The following is a 17,717-nucleotide window of genomic DNA, read 5'->3' as shown; positions in this document are numbered from 1 at the left end:
CTCTCACCTTTCTGTTACTCGCCATAAGCCAACTAGCACGCATCAAAAATGAAAAAAGGTGTTGATTGCAGCCTGATTGGCAGAGAGATATCAAATGTGCGAAATTTAAACAATGAGAATTCTCTACTACAAAAAAAAAACAAATCAATTTTATATTGTTGTCGATGTGCTAGTTTTCTTCAAAGAATGGAGAGGTTGGTGCCTTTTATATGCTCTAACTGCACCTCTGCATTGATCTGTTTTAAAGAAATTAAACACTCAACGAAGAACAAACCTGCAGCGACTTACAAAAAGCCGCAGAGAAAGAGTTAGTAGCATCAAGTCAAAAAAACTTCCACTTTCAACAAATGAGTTAAGATGCAGTTTCCACTCTAGAGGATATGTACAGCCAGTGTGGTAAAAAAAGAAATCATAAAGGTTGAGCATTCACAAGCAGACTCAATGAGCATCGCTGTGAACACCCTCAGTGTAACCTTGCGATCACTAAGTTATATAAAGAGGAGCGAAAATTGCTCCACACATTTTTGAAAGTTTTTGAATGAGACGCCTGGTCTGAATTTTTATAAAGGCCCAAATAATCATGCGGAATTTCACTTTCCTCAAAAAGTTGTGTACACGAACGCACAGTCTCTGTTGGTTATGTTTCTGTTATCCGCGTAACGCAGAGCTTCGGAAACGACGGCGACCTTCTAACCAATGTCTTCAATTTTCTTGATGTTTTTTGGTGGCACGCAGAATACATTTTTACTCTGTAGGAGGAGTTGTTTACTCTCCAAAGCATTGCTCACATCAGTAAGCGGGGCTTTTACCTATTTCTACACTGCTTAACAGATTTCTCTGATGGACGTCTTGATCTTGACCTTGCCACAACTTGGGGTTTAACCTTGTATACATACATGTATATTGTATTACTGTACTTCCTTGAACTCTATGTGAACTGCAAGAGACTTTTGCATATTTTTTTATTTTCGCTCAATCTTTCTTTACGATCTGCCATTACTTGCTTTGAGAATTGCGTGTTTTGTGACGCAAGCAGTGGTAATTAGAATTTTCTGTGAGCTGAGCGTTAGCACAGGGCGCATTTTCACAGTGCATTTTAATAATCTCTGTTGTTTGCTTGTTTGTTTGAGCCGGCCTATCTTCACTATGTACTGTTAGCCGAAATGAGAAGGAGCAGCCTGCATCATCCATGACGACAACCACTCCAACACACATAATTATTTTAAAGAAATATGCAGATCCGACACACACCTTCTAATATCTGTGACGCGAAGCTTTCGAGAAGCTGTTATTCAAATGCTTTCTATTTGCCAATTTCAGTCCTCCGTCCTTGGCGTTAAAGGAAAATGTCGCGCGTGCGTTTCCTCTCGGCACATGCGGCGATCGTCTCAAAGAGATAGATGGCGTTGGCACAAATGCACTCGTGCGGTTGTGACCTAATGGTTAGAGCTTCTATCTCCTGCGCTGGAGAACGTACGTTGTAATTTAGAGCACTGCACGTGCTCGGGCCTACCCGAAAGCCCGGGCACGGCCTGTGGGCCGGGTCGGGCCGGGTAGGGCAGTTTTTTTTTACGGGCTCAGGCCGGGCTCGAGCACGGCATGTGCTTTTTGACCCGGGCCTGGGCCGGGCTCGGGTACGTTGTAAGAATCTAAAAGTCCAGAAAGACCGATGTCGCCTCAACTGTATTCCTTACCTAAAACAATGTAATTAATGCTTTCAGGGCGGTGTAAGCGCGTTTCCGATTTGCTGATTCTTCAAAGGCGAATTGGTAAAACGATGACTGGTAAGATAATTCGTCACGCGGCTGAAATATGGCTCTGCACCACCTAGCAGCAGTGCATTATGCTGCACCATGGAGGAACTAGAAGCTTTCTTTCTCCATTTACTCCATCCATGCTCTGCGCTCACGACCGGTCGTGGCTGCACTTCGGCTATAGTGAACTAGAATACGGTTGAGTGGGACGAGCGGCTGGGGCGGCGCATGCTTTGCAATGAGGCGCCCAAAGTGCAAAAATACTGTGGCGGCGCTGCGATAGAAGTGGATTGGGCCGCATCAAGGTCGCGCCGTTGAAAACTGCTGGCGATACTGCTCGGCAGGGTCATTCGTACGACTTCGCGCACTGGTATTTGAGTTCAGACCGCTCAAATGGTGTTCATAATTGCATATGACATGCATTTATGCCATAAGAATAAATTACTTTCATTTTCCTCTTAGTTTTATTTTTTTAATACCGCTCGGTGGTCTTTTTCGGTCTTGGGCCGGGCTCGGGCCTAAGGTAAAGGGGTGGCAGGCAACGGAGATTATTTCCGGGCCCGGGCCGGGCCCGGGTCGCGCCATAACACTTTTGGTCGGGCTCGGGCGGGCTGCCGAACGTAAAGACGGGCCCGGGCTGGGTCCGGGCTGAAAAAATCGGCATGTGCAGTGCTCTAGGTTGTATCCCACCATCGGGCAAGTAATTTCTTTTCTTTTTTTCAATTATAAGCTATTGGCAGGACGGCAGCACCCAGCAGCGCCCAGAAACTATGATCAGGAAGGTTTCGGAGGATATAAAAAGCAGGTTTCATATTAAAAGCATTTTGGCTCGGCTATGTCAAGTGACCCTTCAATTTTGTTACATGTGGTATCCCTAAGTCAACAAAGGGATCCCCTTGAGCTGCCATCCACGCATTCTCAGCAAATGGGACCACTGAAGCACATCTTTCTAGTACCAAACATTTATGCAGAAACGATCTAATATGATTATAAAAGTAGGCGAATAGCTGTCTCAATCCGTTGGATCACCTGTGAAAATCGTTGACACAGTGTTTATGCTCCTTCCTCTGAGTTAACGGCTGCTTCTCGTCAACGTCGAGGCTCGCGTGGCTTTTCCAGTTGCCCTTGCATTTCTGTCACAGTCATCGCAGCAGCATGCTAGGCCGCAGCCTCCCCGTCACACCAGGTTTAGCAACTTCGGAAGTGACGTCAGCGCCCCCACCACTAACCACGGAAAGGGTTAGAGACACCGGTCCCTTTCTCTCTATACCCCGGTGACATACTCAGCTTCTTCGTTTATCCGAATGTTTTGTACCATTTGCCGCAAGGGGCCACTTCTGAGCTTATGGGGACACCAGAAAGCCGACCAATACAGACACTCGCTGCTCATTGTCGTCTTTCTTCTCGTTGAGATGAAATAGTCTATTTCAATGGAGGCTTGAGGTCTAATTGGGGAAGTGGGTAACGGGAAGGGGGATCGGGATAAGTGCGGTTAACTAAGGAAGCTTCACATGCAAAGCTACACAGTGAGTTTGAGGACTCGGCCCAGCTACGGGCTATCGTTATAGAAACACTTAACTATACGTATGGAAAAGAGACATGTGCTGGTGTAACGTCCACGTTATCATGTGACGACGACGGAGATGAGAAAGCTTTTGGCCTATTTGTAAAAGTGCTATTGTAATCATGACCAAGTCATCGGCGAAATGATATTGGTGCACCCTTGGGCTTCGCTACCAAGCCGGTTCCTTAGCATGGTGCAAACCCTCTGGAAGTTATCAAGCGCCAGTGTCACAGACACGTTGACCGCAACATTCTACTTCTCAGTAAGACATGTTTGGCATAACGTGATCACAAACGATGCACGTTACGCGGCGAGCTGAATCATTGCAACAGCTCAGCTTCTCGCGTGTCATTTTAGAGCACCTTGTAGAAAAAATGCGACAATTACCGCCCGTAAGCGAATGATATACGCGAGAATCCTGGCCGAAAAGAACACTTCGCAAGCTGCTGTACGCCCAAAGCGGGAGCAGCGAAGTTGGTCAGGGTAATGAAAAAGTATGTCGGAATACAAGGCGGCAACAGACAGTGCCGTGCATTGGAGCCTCAGTTCTGTGTCATGGCCCCACCGCCCCTTTTCAGTCACGGTATACGAGTTGAGGTTCATTGTGCGAAATCTGTGAATATGCGTTGCATCCCCTCGCTCCAAATTGAGCAGCCTTGTCATAGCTCAAACGCGAATTCAATTCGGCGCTTCCCTATCACGAATTCATGATAGGCGAAACCTGGTAACACCACATCCACGTGGCAGATTATTATTGCGATAGCAATTATATGAACACTTCAAGCAGATTTCTGCCGTCGCCGTCGGCGTGAGGTTCCGTATAAAGTCCAAGGGCGATAAAATCGTCGCCGCGCGCCGTATGTGCGAGTGAAAGCGCGCGTGGGACGCGCGCTATCACGGAAAGCAAACGCGACTTCCGTGGCGCGAAACGCCGTGGTTGTATGGGAGGGAGGGAGGGAGGAGGGCGACACTTTGCTGCGGCACGAAATGCGTATCTTGCAACCGGGCGCAAGGGGAACTGGCGACGCAATCTCCCACGCGAAAGGAGCAAAACGGGAAGGCAGCGCGGGAGGGAGGGGGGGGGGGGCGGCTTCTACTCTGCCAACAAATGCGTTCATGTACTTTGCGCTTTGCGCTTGATTCTTTATTATGTTTGCGCCGGTACGGGCTGTCGGTGTTGTCGCGCACGCCGTATCTTGCAAGCGATCTCCGCACGGCTCTGACCTTTGTATGCGCTGTGCATTCGGCCGCTCAGTTTCCGTTGAAGCGATAGACCGCACGAACCTTCGCTCGCTGCGGCGGCTGCGCTTGCTGCCAGTGTTTTGACAGTGGATGTCTGCGGTCATCGAGTGTGATTTATTCATGTGTGCTTGTGCGCACTGATGCCACGCTTGTTGATTCAGTTAGTAAGTGAATGTGTCCAACTTTATGTAGCCAATAAAACTACTATCCCTACTCCGAATATCTCTCTGTTAATTTGCTATCAATTCATTTTTTTCAATTCAATTCATTTTTTCATTGATAAGTGAATTAGTACATAGACAGTAGTATACAGGAAGGGGTCCCAAAGTAAAAACTGCAGGCGGGACCCCTCGCAATTGATACTTCGCCTTACGGGCGAAACTGCGACATTTTTCCTCGCGTCTTCTTCGAGCCGCTTCGTTTTTACGTCCCACGTAGATCCTTAATGTCTTATAAATGCTGTTTCCTCCATGGTTATATAGTCACAAATACTGTCCTTGCGAGGCTTATAGCGCATGAAAAAGACAAGGATGAAGGAAGAGGTGACACACACAGGCGCTAACTTGCCTGTGTGTGTCACAGGCAAGTTAGCGCCTGTGTGTGTCACCTCTTCCTTCGTCCTTGTCTTTTTCATGCGCTATAAGCCTCACGATGTCATACCAACAACCCCAAATCACTGCATTACTGTCCTTGCGCTTGACCTTTCTGCCATGCGCATTAGGCCTCACGCGCTCGCCCTTGCGTCGTAATAATATCAGTGGCTGGATGTAGCGGGGACGGGATGTGTTATTGTTTTTATTGCAAAAGCAATTATACGGACATTCGAAGATATTTTTGGCCGCCGTCATCGCCGTCAGGTGCCGTATATATTTGGGCCTAAGTATATATGCTATATGCTACGCCACGCTAGATGATATGCGGTATATGCGGGTTATATTGCCACACCATTCCTTCACTAAAGTTGCTCATACCAGGTCTTTTATTCTTGACAATATTGTACCTCAGAATATTCAGAATGTCAGCCCACAGACAAGTGTCACGAAACAAAATACCTACAGCGCATGTCTTTTATCTTATTATTGCGATAGCAATTATATGGACACTCCAAAGCATATTTCTGCCGTCGCCGTCGCCGTGAGGTTCCGTATGACGTCAATGAAGATGAAATCGTCGCCGCGCGCCGCCGAACGCTGTATGTGTGAGTGAAAAGGCGCGAGGGACGCGCGCTTTCCCGGGGAGTGAACGCACGGCGGAGAACAAACGCGCGTTCTGTGCCGTGCTCCCTTAAGGGCTGCAGAAGTAGGTGTCTCTTTCCTCCTTTACAATCACCATATATGTACAGCAAACGCGCCTTCTTCTGACGCACGAAAGGCCGTGGGGGGGGGGGGGGGAGGGGTAGGGAAGGGAGGGGACGTTTAGCTGCGGCACCAAGTGCCTATTTATATCAGAGGCTCCGGCAACAGTCACCAACGCCGCACGCATTTTGTGCGAACGCGGGCAAAACGCCGACGGCGTCGACAACAGTTCTGCGTGTTGCCGGTGCTGCTGCATGTCCAAGTTTATACAGCTGATAAAGCTACTATCATTACTCCGTATAGCTCTCTACAAATTTGCTATCGCAATTGATGCTTCGCCTTTCGGGTGAAACTGCGACAACTTTTTATCTTAAATCTTCTCATACTTAAACATTCGAAGTGCAAAACAATAGAGCTCAAACCTGAAAATGATGTAATTTTATTGGCGCGGCTGCGCACTACCTCCGGGATCGGCCTAGGAAAGACGTTTGAAACATACCCGATACGGAAAAGTTGTGGTGAAGTCGCTAAAAAAGACGTTTGCCTTAATTACTGAACGTAAATTACGTTGCCCGATGGCAGGATTCAAACAAACGACACCTACTACAACAGCTCGTTTTTACTTCGTCAGCTTATGTTTACTTCAATTTAAACTGCCACTATAGCTACAAGTCTTACACTTGTGTAATATTTCAACATGTTGCTATCGCATTCATTGCTTCGCCCTTATGGGAAAGCTGGGATATTTTTATTGTCGCTGTTTTATGCACATCGCGTTAAGCATATGTCGATTAAGTGCTCCCAGCGTGGCATGAACTCAGCGCTTTAGCGATTCCCTGTCGGGATGCATTCATCGTTCCGCAGTCGTTGTGATACTACGAAAGATCAAAACATTTCAACGCTGCAGAAGCTGGGCCGCTTTGAAACAGTTATCATAAGACTTTGACCAAGAAGCTGCGAACATATGTTCTACATGGGGAAATTTAGTGCAACAAGAAGACAACACGCACAGGAAGGAAAGACAAAGACCAGCGCTACTCACCACTGTTGAATAGCATCACAAGAAAAGTAACATAACATTTATCTGAACAACATTATTCTTTGTTTTTGTGTTAGACATTTTATAAATGTCATTGACTTTTATTTCAAATATTTCTTTCTACTTATTACGATGAATTACTGTATTTATCTTCCAACGCATCACCCCCTCCGGAACGAAAAATTTATAGATAGCCGCTGGCTTCTTGTACATCCCTCTGTAGTGAGTAATCGCAAATATTTTAGAAAAAATTACGAGCCCTTCCACTACTATGAAGATGGAAGCCAGCGAATCTGTGACTATGGTTGGTCTGCTGTAGTGAATATTGCTATAGTGAATTTATATATTAACGTTATTGACGATATTGAGCGTCTTCGGCATGTTCGTCAAAGAGCAAGGACATCGGCGTCGTGTTTTCGCCCGGCGCGATGGCCAAGTAGTGCGTTTGCTGCGCCAAGTCCACCCGCGATGCGCTCCGCATAGCGCGCCCGATCTTCGGCCGAGGCGTTAGCGCGATGCCGACGATATCTCTCACGCTCCTGCTCTCGGCGGCTCATACCCACATATCCAACGCGGGTATGAACCACACGTGATTTCTTTCTTACCTTCCTTCTTTCTATTTTTCTCTTTCTTTATTTCCTTCCTTCCTTCCTTCCTTCCTTCCTTCCTTCCTTCCTTCCTTCCTTCCTTCCTTCCTTTCTTCCTTCCTTCCTTCCTTCCTTCCTTCCTCTCTTTCTTTCTTTCTTTCTTTATTTATTTCTTGTCCCTGGCTCATATCCGCATATCCAATGCGGGTATGCGCCACACGTGATTTTATTGCCGTTAATCATGACGTGACTGACAAGCATGTGATGTTATTGATGTCATGACCTATCAGTCATATTAGTCATAGATCCGTACCCTTCCATGCCAATTTTGGTATATACCAAGTGAACGAGATGCCAAAAAATTGTTGCCTACTTCCGGCGCACACGGACGCGATCTTCTAGAGCCTAGCCCATACCAGCTTCGCTGTAAAAAGTTGGCAAGCAAAAACAACGTTAAGGTGTTTACTGTGGAACAATGCAGCTGTTTAGCTCAGAGCTGAGCGAATCGCTCAAGTCATCTGTCCCTTTTAAAACGAAAAGCTTTCTTTGCCTCTTTTGTCACTGTTCGTGGTTCATCGGTGGTCCGACTTGACAAGGAAAACGTTCATTGTTTCAGTCATTCGTCCGCTCGCGCGCTCGCTCGTTTCCTCGTTCGGTAGTTGGTCCATTCGTCAGTTTGTTCGTTCGTTAGGACTTTTCGCCTACATTGGTGATCATCAAAGATGGTATCTGCACATATTTTAACAGCGGAGCTGTTTAAGCCGGAGATTGGTCCGTATAGCGTAGACCAGAAATTGCGCCTGGCGATGACGTCACCGCGTGTTGCCTAGCAACCACTTCGCACTGCTGCACCTCGCTTCGCCGCGGCTCCGCACCGCCGCGCTGAGCAGCTACGACCACGCATGTGCTCCGTCTAGCCATGACGTCACTTCACGTCACCTAGCAACCACATGTGCCGCGCTTCGCCTAGACATGTGAACGCTTCTCCAGGCTGCCTCTTGAAGCACGTCGTGCGTCCAAGCGAGAATCTGCGCGTCGGCGGCGAGCCGATCCGGAATGCCGTGTCGAAGCTGCAGCCGAGAAGAGGCGTCGTCGAGTCAAAGATCCCGAGTTTCGAGAACGAGAACGCGAGACTCTGCTACATTTGAGTATCCAGCGTCGTCGTGACAGAGACCCTGGCTGTAGCTTGGTCGATCACAAGCTCCGCTGTTTGCTCCAGCCTTGCACCACTAGTACAAGCTGCGCTCATTTTATTTCTCCGCAAACACCGGGTACCGGAAATCAAGTTCTCAAGAGCACAGCGCCCGGTGAGTTGCTAGCTACATTGCGGAAAACAGCGCTGAAAAACGGGGTGAGCAATATATGTGCGTCTTTCATTTGCTCATCGCAATTCGTACGCTGTTTTACACAGCACTCAGACACAACTTTTCTTTTTTTATTTAGCTCCCTTCTCGTCCAGAGCGTGACATCCTTATAAAAATAATAAGAATAATAGTAAAACATTCACAAATACAGCGGCGTTCTGCAGCGACCACCTGTTCCTGTTTTCAGACCACTGTTTTTGTGGTGAAACGTTATGCAGCTGCCGATGGCGCCACTAAATTCACAAGAAACTGCACGCACACATACGCACACGCGCTCGCGATTGTGCGTACGTGAGTTCGTAAAAAGCTGTGGGAGGCAAAAACATGTGGCTCCGGTAATAATAGGGTGTAAGGACACATATGATAGCCGTATACAAAATAAATAAGCATTCTTTCGTAAACCGTCGCCGCGGGTACTTAGCGTCTCTACCTGACTTGCTACTCCCTGGAATAAAGCGACGGCAGAGGAGCAATCCTATAGTACGCTCATTTCTTGGTGATGAATACCTAGAGGCAAAGAAACCTTCTTGTCTCCGACTTCCTGTAAAGGTAGGATAGGTGCATTTTGACCACTTGATTGCTTATCACAAAAGGCCGAACATTGTCAGCAGTTTAGATCACCCGATCAACTTTCTCTCGCTATTGTCTTTCGTTCCTGTTGGTTCACCTATTTTTCTTTTTTTTTCCCCTTTTGTCAGCCATGACATGCTTTCGGGGCGATTTATAGCATTTCTCTGTCGATGGTGCATTTGTTATTGGCAATAATAATGACAGGAACAAATCCAGCAAGTTGTTCACAATGTGCGTGCTATTTCTGTTCTTGTTTTTCGCTGCTCTGGTCACCAAATCTCTACTAATAAGCGTGACGTGTAGGGAAAGCCTTCAACAAGCAATGAAATGGAGACGGCTAAACGTTAAAAATTACGAAGTCGTGGTGTAAAGACAACTGATGATCGAAATTCAATGAGATAATGTGAGACTTGAGCTCTATTCGCGTCCTTACCGTGCAGCATGATACGTATTTTCTTGAACTGCGGCAATATTTTAGCTCCTTTTTTAAACCACTGTAAAGCCTAAGTAAAGCACGCTCAATAAACGGCACTGTCCCTAAAGACATCTAATAAAAATATACTGAAGCACTTCACATGCGACGACAGGAACAGTTGATATTAGCGCCACAGCTGATAATGGCAGATCACCAGCGCCACAGCATTGACAGGAGAATGTTTCGCACATTTTCGCCAGTCAGATGGCATGAACACAAGCTTTCGATGGGGCCTATGTAAGCACGTCCCGCTTAACATTTGCAACACTGTTGCACTTCATTGGCTGAAGGTCACGAATGCCGCATAGTTTACATAGTTCAATAAACAGTTTGTTGTTTCAACGCCTGAGCGCTTCCACCAGTGAAGATCACAGAAGAAAGAAAGCAAAATCAGGAAGTGATAAACGCTTCGCAGGCTCCTTCATCTCTCAAATATAAAAACGCAAGTTTAGTCATGGTTTGCACTGGAAGTGTGCACATAAAGAAACGTATACCTTTATGCACGCTGTGTTTGTGAACAGGCTTCCTTTAATAATGAGATGTACTTGATTTTTTGCATATCAATATCGCTCCCATCTGGCGAAAAGTAAAAGCGAGGTATGAACTTACCAATACGTCAGTCACATTAGAGGCTATATATGGCAGTTTTACGGATGTGTGCGTAGTGCATAACCATGCATAATAAAATGTTATTGCACCTCTTGGGCTGAGAAACACCACGCAAGTCAGTTGTGATTCATGATGATGGTTTCGCAACGGGCTACAATGTTTTTTAAAGCTGGGTGGATGCATGCGGCGCGTGACAGCTACGCTGGTAGCGAAAGTACTCTGAATGCAGGAGCAAGATTATTGGCTATTTTTTGCTTATGTTTCATCATCGGCGCTTGCACTGGTTACGCAGCTTGGCCTCAGGGTAGAGCAACTACTCCGCTGTACGCAAAAAAAAAAACGATAGTGTAGATCATATATCGGAACGTTTGAGAAAAGGCACTTTTCGGAAGGTGCCTAGAAATGGCGTTTAGCCCTACATGATGCCTTTGCAAAAATTCTAGCAGAGTATGGGATATGGTGAAACTGTCAAGGACGCTCAGTGATATCGGCCGTCCATCTACGATGCATGATGATTGGATGTCTCGTTCATCAATAAATAATATATGCCGGGCATGTTCTCTCTGATGTCGGCCTTCTAGGTGCCGTCAAGCTTTTCTTTGAAGCTTTAGCGTTAGCTCAGAGCCAATCAAGTAATTTTTTGTTAAATAAATGTAAAAAGATTACCTAACATTTGGTAAGTGTCTCTACATCGGTGAGTAAAGAGCAGAGCTAAGTGAACGTGGAGCAACAAGGGCGAGAATGCTTATCCTGCTGATAAGCGCAAAGCTTCAGTGATAAGCGCTACTCCGCGTAAAGCTTGTCAGTCACCTGGGATTGTTCGAATCTCATGAACGCTACAGGTGTTGATGGATGATTCTTCGGCGATTTATCGTGTACTTTTAATTGTAGGTTAAGCCCTGAGGATCCATTTTTTTTGTTAGGCATTGCTTCTTCAGAGTTTTCATAAACCTCTTGATTTGTTCTTAGTTGATGTTCGATGACGAATGTTGTCTTTTTATACATAATACCTCACGCGGAAGCGTTTTCTATACATACTATATGTATTTTTTCCAGTAAGTAATGTACGGGGTCAATTAAAATTTTAGTCATGTACGACAGGGTGCTTTTTGTTTCTGGCTCTTTAGTTTCATGGCTGTGGGAAACTAGGAATTTTCAATACACACCCAAACACAGGTAATTAGGAGTTTTGGAATGTACTCAGACTCACATCGCGCGTGCTGCTTGGCTCTAGGCGATGAATTAGTTGGTGCATAATAGAACGCTTAAAAGATGCTAAATATGAAGAAACATACATCGAATCGGTCACAGACGGGATGTCTTGGCATGCAGTATTTCGCTAATGAGAAGAATAGTGAGGTATTCTGCAAGAAAAAAGAATAGGTGAGGCCTACGTAAACGGAGGGCCTAAGGTACCTCTACTTAGGAATAACAAAAAATGCCAACTGCTGGATTTTTTAAAACATTCTGCTGCGTATGCTTGGGGTATCAGCACTGTGAAATGACCACTCTGCTAGCTGACCTTGTAGAAGGTCTTCCTGGAGTGGGGTGGCAACATATAAAGGAAATTAGCCATCCACCGCATGTTACACGACCTACAAGGAAGATACAAGCATTCCTGTGTTTTTTCGTGCCTTGTTCTTGCTCCCAAGCCATGACACTTACTTTGCAAGAAGCAAGAGTTCAAAATGATAATAAGATTGGCTACTAAAATTATAAACTAACAGTACAACTTAACATATTATAGGGTGTGGATCAAGGGCAAGTTTTTCTCAAGCTTGCAACTCCTTCGGTTATTCAGTGCTCCAGCATTTTGTATTGTCCGTAAATATGACCTCGCCTGCAATCTGCTGGTCACCCGTTTGCTCAATCAGTACAGTGGCTGCAACTAGACCTTGAAAGTGTATGGTGTGACTGGCGTACTTGGACGAATTTTCAATAAAATGTGGAGCCTTGAAATATTTCTTTCGGAAGATAGCCTATGGTTTTTTTTTTTAAACAGCTAGCTAGTTTTTTCAGTTAGATGCTAACATTTTCATTCACAAACCCTCCCCCTGCTTGTAGGTTAGCGCAACCGCATTGAGAAGCACTATGATTGGGAAGTGCCCCTGAAAACGAAGGCAATTTTTGGTAAACTCCTGTGTGATGTAACTCAAAAAAGCGCGCTTCTCTAGAATTCTAAAGGTCAGTAAGGTGCCAAAATGCAACCTTTCGTCACGAAAAATCAAGCTTATGCACTCGACAGAGTTCATTTGAAGCATGCCATAAAAAAGACATTTTTACCAACAGATCACAAACTTTGCACAACGCACGAATGAGAGACGCCAGGCTAGCCACAGTGCCGACAGCTGTCGGTCGCTTACGGCTTGTCACCGGCTTTTTCAGCATTTCTAGTTGCATTAAATAGATGAAAAGGCTTTATACTCAGCCATACTCAGTCTTTAGCAAATCTGTTGCAGAGTACGGCGGTTCCTTTCTCTCTTTTGTATTATTATATTTTTTTTTTGCAGTCTCAATACTTTTGCAAAATTTTCCACAGCTGATCAAGCCTGGTTCGTAAGAGGTAGCCAGGTGACAAATAAAAGAAACCACTTCATATAAATGTCCATGCGAGAATCGAACACCCAACTTCGACAGATCACTACCTAATAGCTAACAGAGTTATTTTAATTTTGCGTGGCTGTCAGAGGCAGATGTTGAATCCTAATCTTGTCGATTACGATATTGGTATTCTACCAAGAAAAAAACGAACTATCCAGAACTACTATATTGCACCATTGAATGCACCAACGAGCGAATGTGTTGACGCTGAAGTAAAAATGAGAGACATTGATGGACACAATTGAAAGTGTATTAAAGATGATTGTCATCGCTTGAATGAAATCAGTATGAATACACTTTAGTTAGAAAAAATCGGCTACTGTAAGTTAGCGAAAATTTTGGTGAAAAACAATCCCGTACAAGCAAACGGGAGTGTACTTCTTATACCAAGATCCATCAGGGTAGGCAAGTTGCTGCGCATTTTTTTTTTTTTTTTTTTTTTTGCTGAGCCCGAAACCGTGGCTCTGATTCCCGGCGGCCTACGAAGCCGCATTTTACGAATGAAAAGTGCTGTGGACGTCCAGAAAATGTCTGTACTAATTAGGTAAGTCTGTTCATCAAAAGGACACCCTGCATTATGGTCACTTATAACGCTCAGATGCACCGCTGTGGAAAATTATAGAGAGCATCCTTATTTTACTAATATTATGAATTGCGCATGAATTGCTGCTAGCCGTAGTTATTGTACTCAGTACACGTACTGCATGTGCTAAGGAGAAGAATCTAGTCGCAACAGGGAACTGCATATTTCATTCATACACAGGCATTCGAACGCCCGAAAGTTTGCTTTTCTTCATTCAAGCATCGTGTCATCTTTGACAAGCTTATTCGTCATGAACACACGGCACACAATTCGGCGACTCCCATAACTCTTGCATCGTTATTAATTTTAATTTAGCCGTGCTTCTTCATTGTCGAGGGAAAAAAGTTAACATACTGTTGCAGAACATCCTTCTGTTTCATCATTATTCTTCTTTTTAAGAGCATAGGAAAATTATGTAAATTTGTGCAATATCGTAGGTTCCTGGATCATTTTCAACAGAAAACTACTTCCTAACACTAGGTCACAAGATAGAAATCTGTAACGCGCCTCGACTTTTCTTAATTGTATTTTTCTCGGTATTTTTCCAATATCGATTGTGCGAAAGTCAGGCGAATCTACACAAGCTCATTTAGACGCTTCCCAGTCATACTATTCTATCGCATTTCAATCTGATGGTATCATAAGCGGATTTCCGGCTAACGAGCTAGCGGTTTCATGGTAAATGCTGATATGCCTCGTAATGTCGTACAAATCTGTGTGCTTTATTCAGACTACAGCTGGTCACGTTTATGTTTATTCGACATCTTTCGGGCGTACACAGTCGCCTACCGAACTAATGCATGTCTCGCAAGCTCCATTATAAACAGCAATCTTTTGTGGCGACGCCAAGGACTTGAGCCGGAAAACTCTCGGATGAGCTCATCAAAATTAGCGAGAGAAGGATGTTTGCACTCATCTCTCTCCGGAGAAAGGGAGGGGACAACATTCAAGGCTGTCGGTCACCGACAACACGTGGTCGTCGTTAGCATTCAGAAATGCTGCTTCTTTTAGTTGAGTACAAAATGGCAAAAAAAATATGATTCGTTCAATTGTAGTTGCCATCCACGCTGTAACATGTTAATGCTTTTCAGACATAAGGTGTATGGTGGCGCGCCGCATTCTAAGGCCTCTTAGTAAAGGCAACGTGTAACAACGAAGCAGCTACGCTCATCTGTGCAGGTTTGCCGTTCTCGCTCGGTGCCCTAATCCATCAAGAAGAGTGGTCGCATCGACGACACGGCCAAGATCAGCGCTGGGACAATTTCTGTGAGAACAGGTAAATCTCTGCTCATTTTTAAAGTAGTCAAGCTGAAACCCTTCCCGCTATTCGACAGTTGTGAGTAGCACTTGCCTTTGTCTTCCCTTCCTGTGTGCGTTGTCGTTTTCGTTGCTTCATTTTTTCTCATTAGCAATGCAAAACCAACTAGCCCAACAAATAATTTTTCTTAACGTCGTGTGCGGGGTAGGCAGCAATGCACTCTGACAGATCGCTCAACAAATTAACTGAACAAATTGGAACCTCAATATATGAGTGTCGCTGAAGCTGCAGTTCAAGCTAATCATTTAAATTGCCTCGCCGCGTTAACATATTGGCTGTGGCGTTCGGCTGCTGAGAATGAAGTGGCGAGGTTCTCGTCGGCGCCGGCTACACTTACGCAGGGTCGTTTATGAATTTCTATTTGGGTCAAGTAGAATCAGAGGTCTGTTTACTTCTCAGTGCATGGTACACAACTTAGTATCGCAGAACATCACGAAGCTCCCGAACATTCATGGTAAGAAAGTTTAATATTACAATTAAGGTATCACAAAGGCTATAAAATGGACCGATTCAGGTATTTACACGCACCTTCACGTTTGAGTAAAACTTTACCCGGGGTCCCTGACTAAAAAGCTAAATCTTATAGATAAATTCACACTACAGCAGTCTGTCGCCACTTTAGGAGTGTGCCGCGCATGCGCGACACTTCATTGCTATTGTCAGTTTCAATGCTCACCTAGCTGCTCTGTGTCCACGCAGTCCATCATGCTCCAATTACTTGTGTGTGCTCTCTGTTGTTTGTGTCTGTATCTCTCTACTACCAATTTCGAGGACAGCAGCACACCCACTGGCCCGTAGGCAGTACATCTATTTATAATCACCTCATTCTGGAAGTGAACAGTGTTCCGTTCAATACAGACGGGCAGTGAAGCACAAGCAGTGACGGTACGACGTGATAACGTGTTTTGCATACGTTATATCAGCGGTCGTCTTGCCTGATCCTACGCGAAAACAATTGTTCAGACAAAAACATCAGGAAAAAAACTAGCAAGTGTCACCCACCTAATGTCCCAGTCTTTGTTCTCTCTGCTTTCTCAAGTGTCTCCCCACACTGGCATTCAAAGATTATCGGGAACTAGTTAAGTATTGTGCTCTTGTCGAGACCCGAGCGTTCGCAGGTAAGTTAAGCCTCGTGAGAATGTATCTCTTCGCGTCCACAAGACGGCGCGTGACATGTTCGGAGGCAAGGTGTAAACACGGAAAACCCTTCCCGGTCCACGACGTCTCATCAAAACAGGTTGGCCAACAGCTCGCAGATGCTGCTCTCGTACGCGAGAAGATTTGCCGCATCACGCACCACACGTGTAGCAAGGACGCGCAGGGCTTTGCCTTATCGCCTTGGCTTGGGTTCCCCGCCGGTTCCTTATCGCGATGACCGGCTCGTTTATCGACGAGAATGCAAAAGGCGCAAGAACTCGCGCGCGTAATCTTTTATTTTGTTTCCCTCGCCAAGGCACTTTCAGGGGACATCCCCCCTCGTCGACCGCACAGAGGTGTCAAACTCGCCCAGCAGTGAGTGCGGCCACTGGAGCCACCATGTTGCACGCCATCTTGCTCGTCCTCCTAAGCATCGTCTTTCTCATAGTCGGGTAAGCCTCGAGCCTTGAAACGCACGCGATTGCAAGCACAGGTTTGCTGCACTTCTCCGACCCATATTGGCAGTTTTCACAGTAACCGGGAATACGAGACCAGAAAAGGAAGACCAAGCACTTTGACTTCGTCGTTAAAACTTTAATTCAGGAAACATGCAAGCTTTTCTTGAACTGCACGCGTCGTTGAAAGTAAACAAACCACTCTGCGCGATACCGGCACATCAGATAGACATCTCTGTGAGCGCCTACAATGTAGTAGACTGCAAAAAACCGCAGTGGCCCGGCCACCTGAACCGAAAATTACGGATATAGGCGGATAAGTGCGGGTATAAGCATCGAACTTAGGCGGGGGTAGGTTGCCTTCATTTAAGGCACGACAAGAGTACTGCAGATTCCTGACTGACTTTTTAATCTTGTAGTGAATTTTATTCCTAAGATATTGATTCACGGCATAATTCAAAGAAAATATACGACTATGTTGTTTTTTACGCAACTCGAACATAAATATATTACTTTGCGTTTTAAATATTACACCAGGTGGAGTAATAATAATAATGCCCTTCGATGCATTATTGTTGTCGTAAGAAATACAGTGGATGGCGTATTCACTCAAGTCCGCGCTTAGGAAGCCTTATATTCGAAATTTCAACGCGCAATTGTGGGACATCATTAAACAAGACATCGCGTAAATCAACACAGAGAAAATGAACTTTGGGTAATTTTATTGGAAACTACAAGAGTATTGTGTTTCCTGTATTTTTTAAAATTCAAATCTTCCCTAGTAAAGTACTAGAAAGCACAGCGGCTAACGTTTCTGTCTCTAAATCTAGCTGAAGTCGAAAATTATTCAAGGTCTCGAAGAAGCCTCGCCTAACGTAATTTCCAGCCAGTAAACCCTCTTCTCCATAGAAATGTTGTCCTAATTTAATGACCTTAACGAGAATAAAGCCAAAGCACTCTCCAGCATCGCGCTAACATTAAGAGCCAATTACTTATTGGTAGTGAATTATAGCGCATGATTTCAGCATAGGTGATAAGGTGCTTTGTGCTCAGACCGCGCGCACAACAACGTACTTTGTACGTTGTTGTACTTTGTACGTATTTTGTCTCTTAGCCTTATAAAC

General features: G+C 45.2%; 1 protein-coding gene across 2 annotated transcripts in view; it reads left to right on the top strand.

Annotated features, from left to right (window-relative positions):
• Window positions 1–17,717, top strand: part of LOC119446103 (cytochrome P450 3A41) — a 63,749-nt gene that overhangs the window by 19,766 nt on the left and 26,266 nt on the right. The window contains exons 2-3 of one of the 2 annotated variants that reach the window (XM_037710454.2): window positions 14,863–14,959; window positions 16,455–16,590. In XM_037710454.2, the coding sequence (XP_037566382.1) occupies window positions 16,538–16,590 (53 nt within the window). In that variant the 5' untranslated portion in view covers window positions 14,863–14,959; window positions 16,455–16,537. Of the gene's footprint in view, window positions 1–14,862; window positions 14,960–15,736; window positions 16,591–17,717 lie in introns of those variants that run through there. The other variant, XM_049663898.1, reaches the window with a different exon arrangement.

Source organism: Dermacentor silvarum, chromosome 3 (assembly GCF_013339745.2).
Source record: "Dermacentor silvarum isolate Dsil-2018 chromosome 3, BIME_Dsil_1.4, whole genome shotgun sequence".
Classification (NCBI taxonomy): Eukaryota; Metazoa; Arthropoda; class Arachnida; order Ixodida; family Ixodidae; genus Dermacentor; species Dermacentor silvarum.
This window is presented reverse-complemented; position numbering and strand designations above follow the sequence as displayed.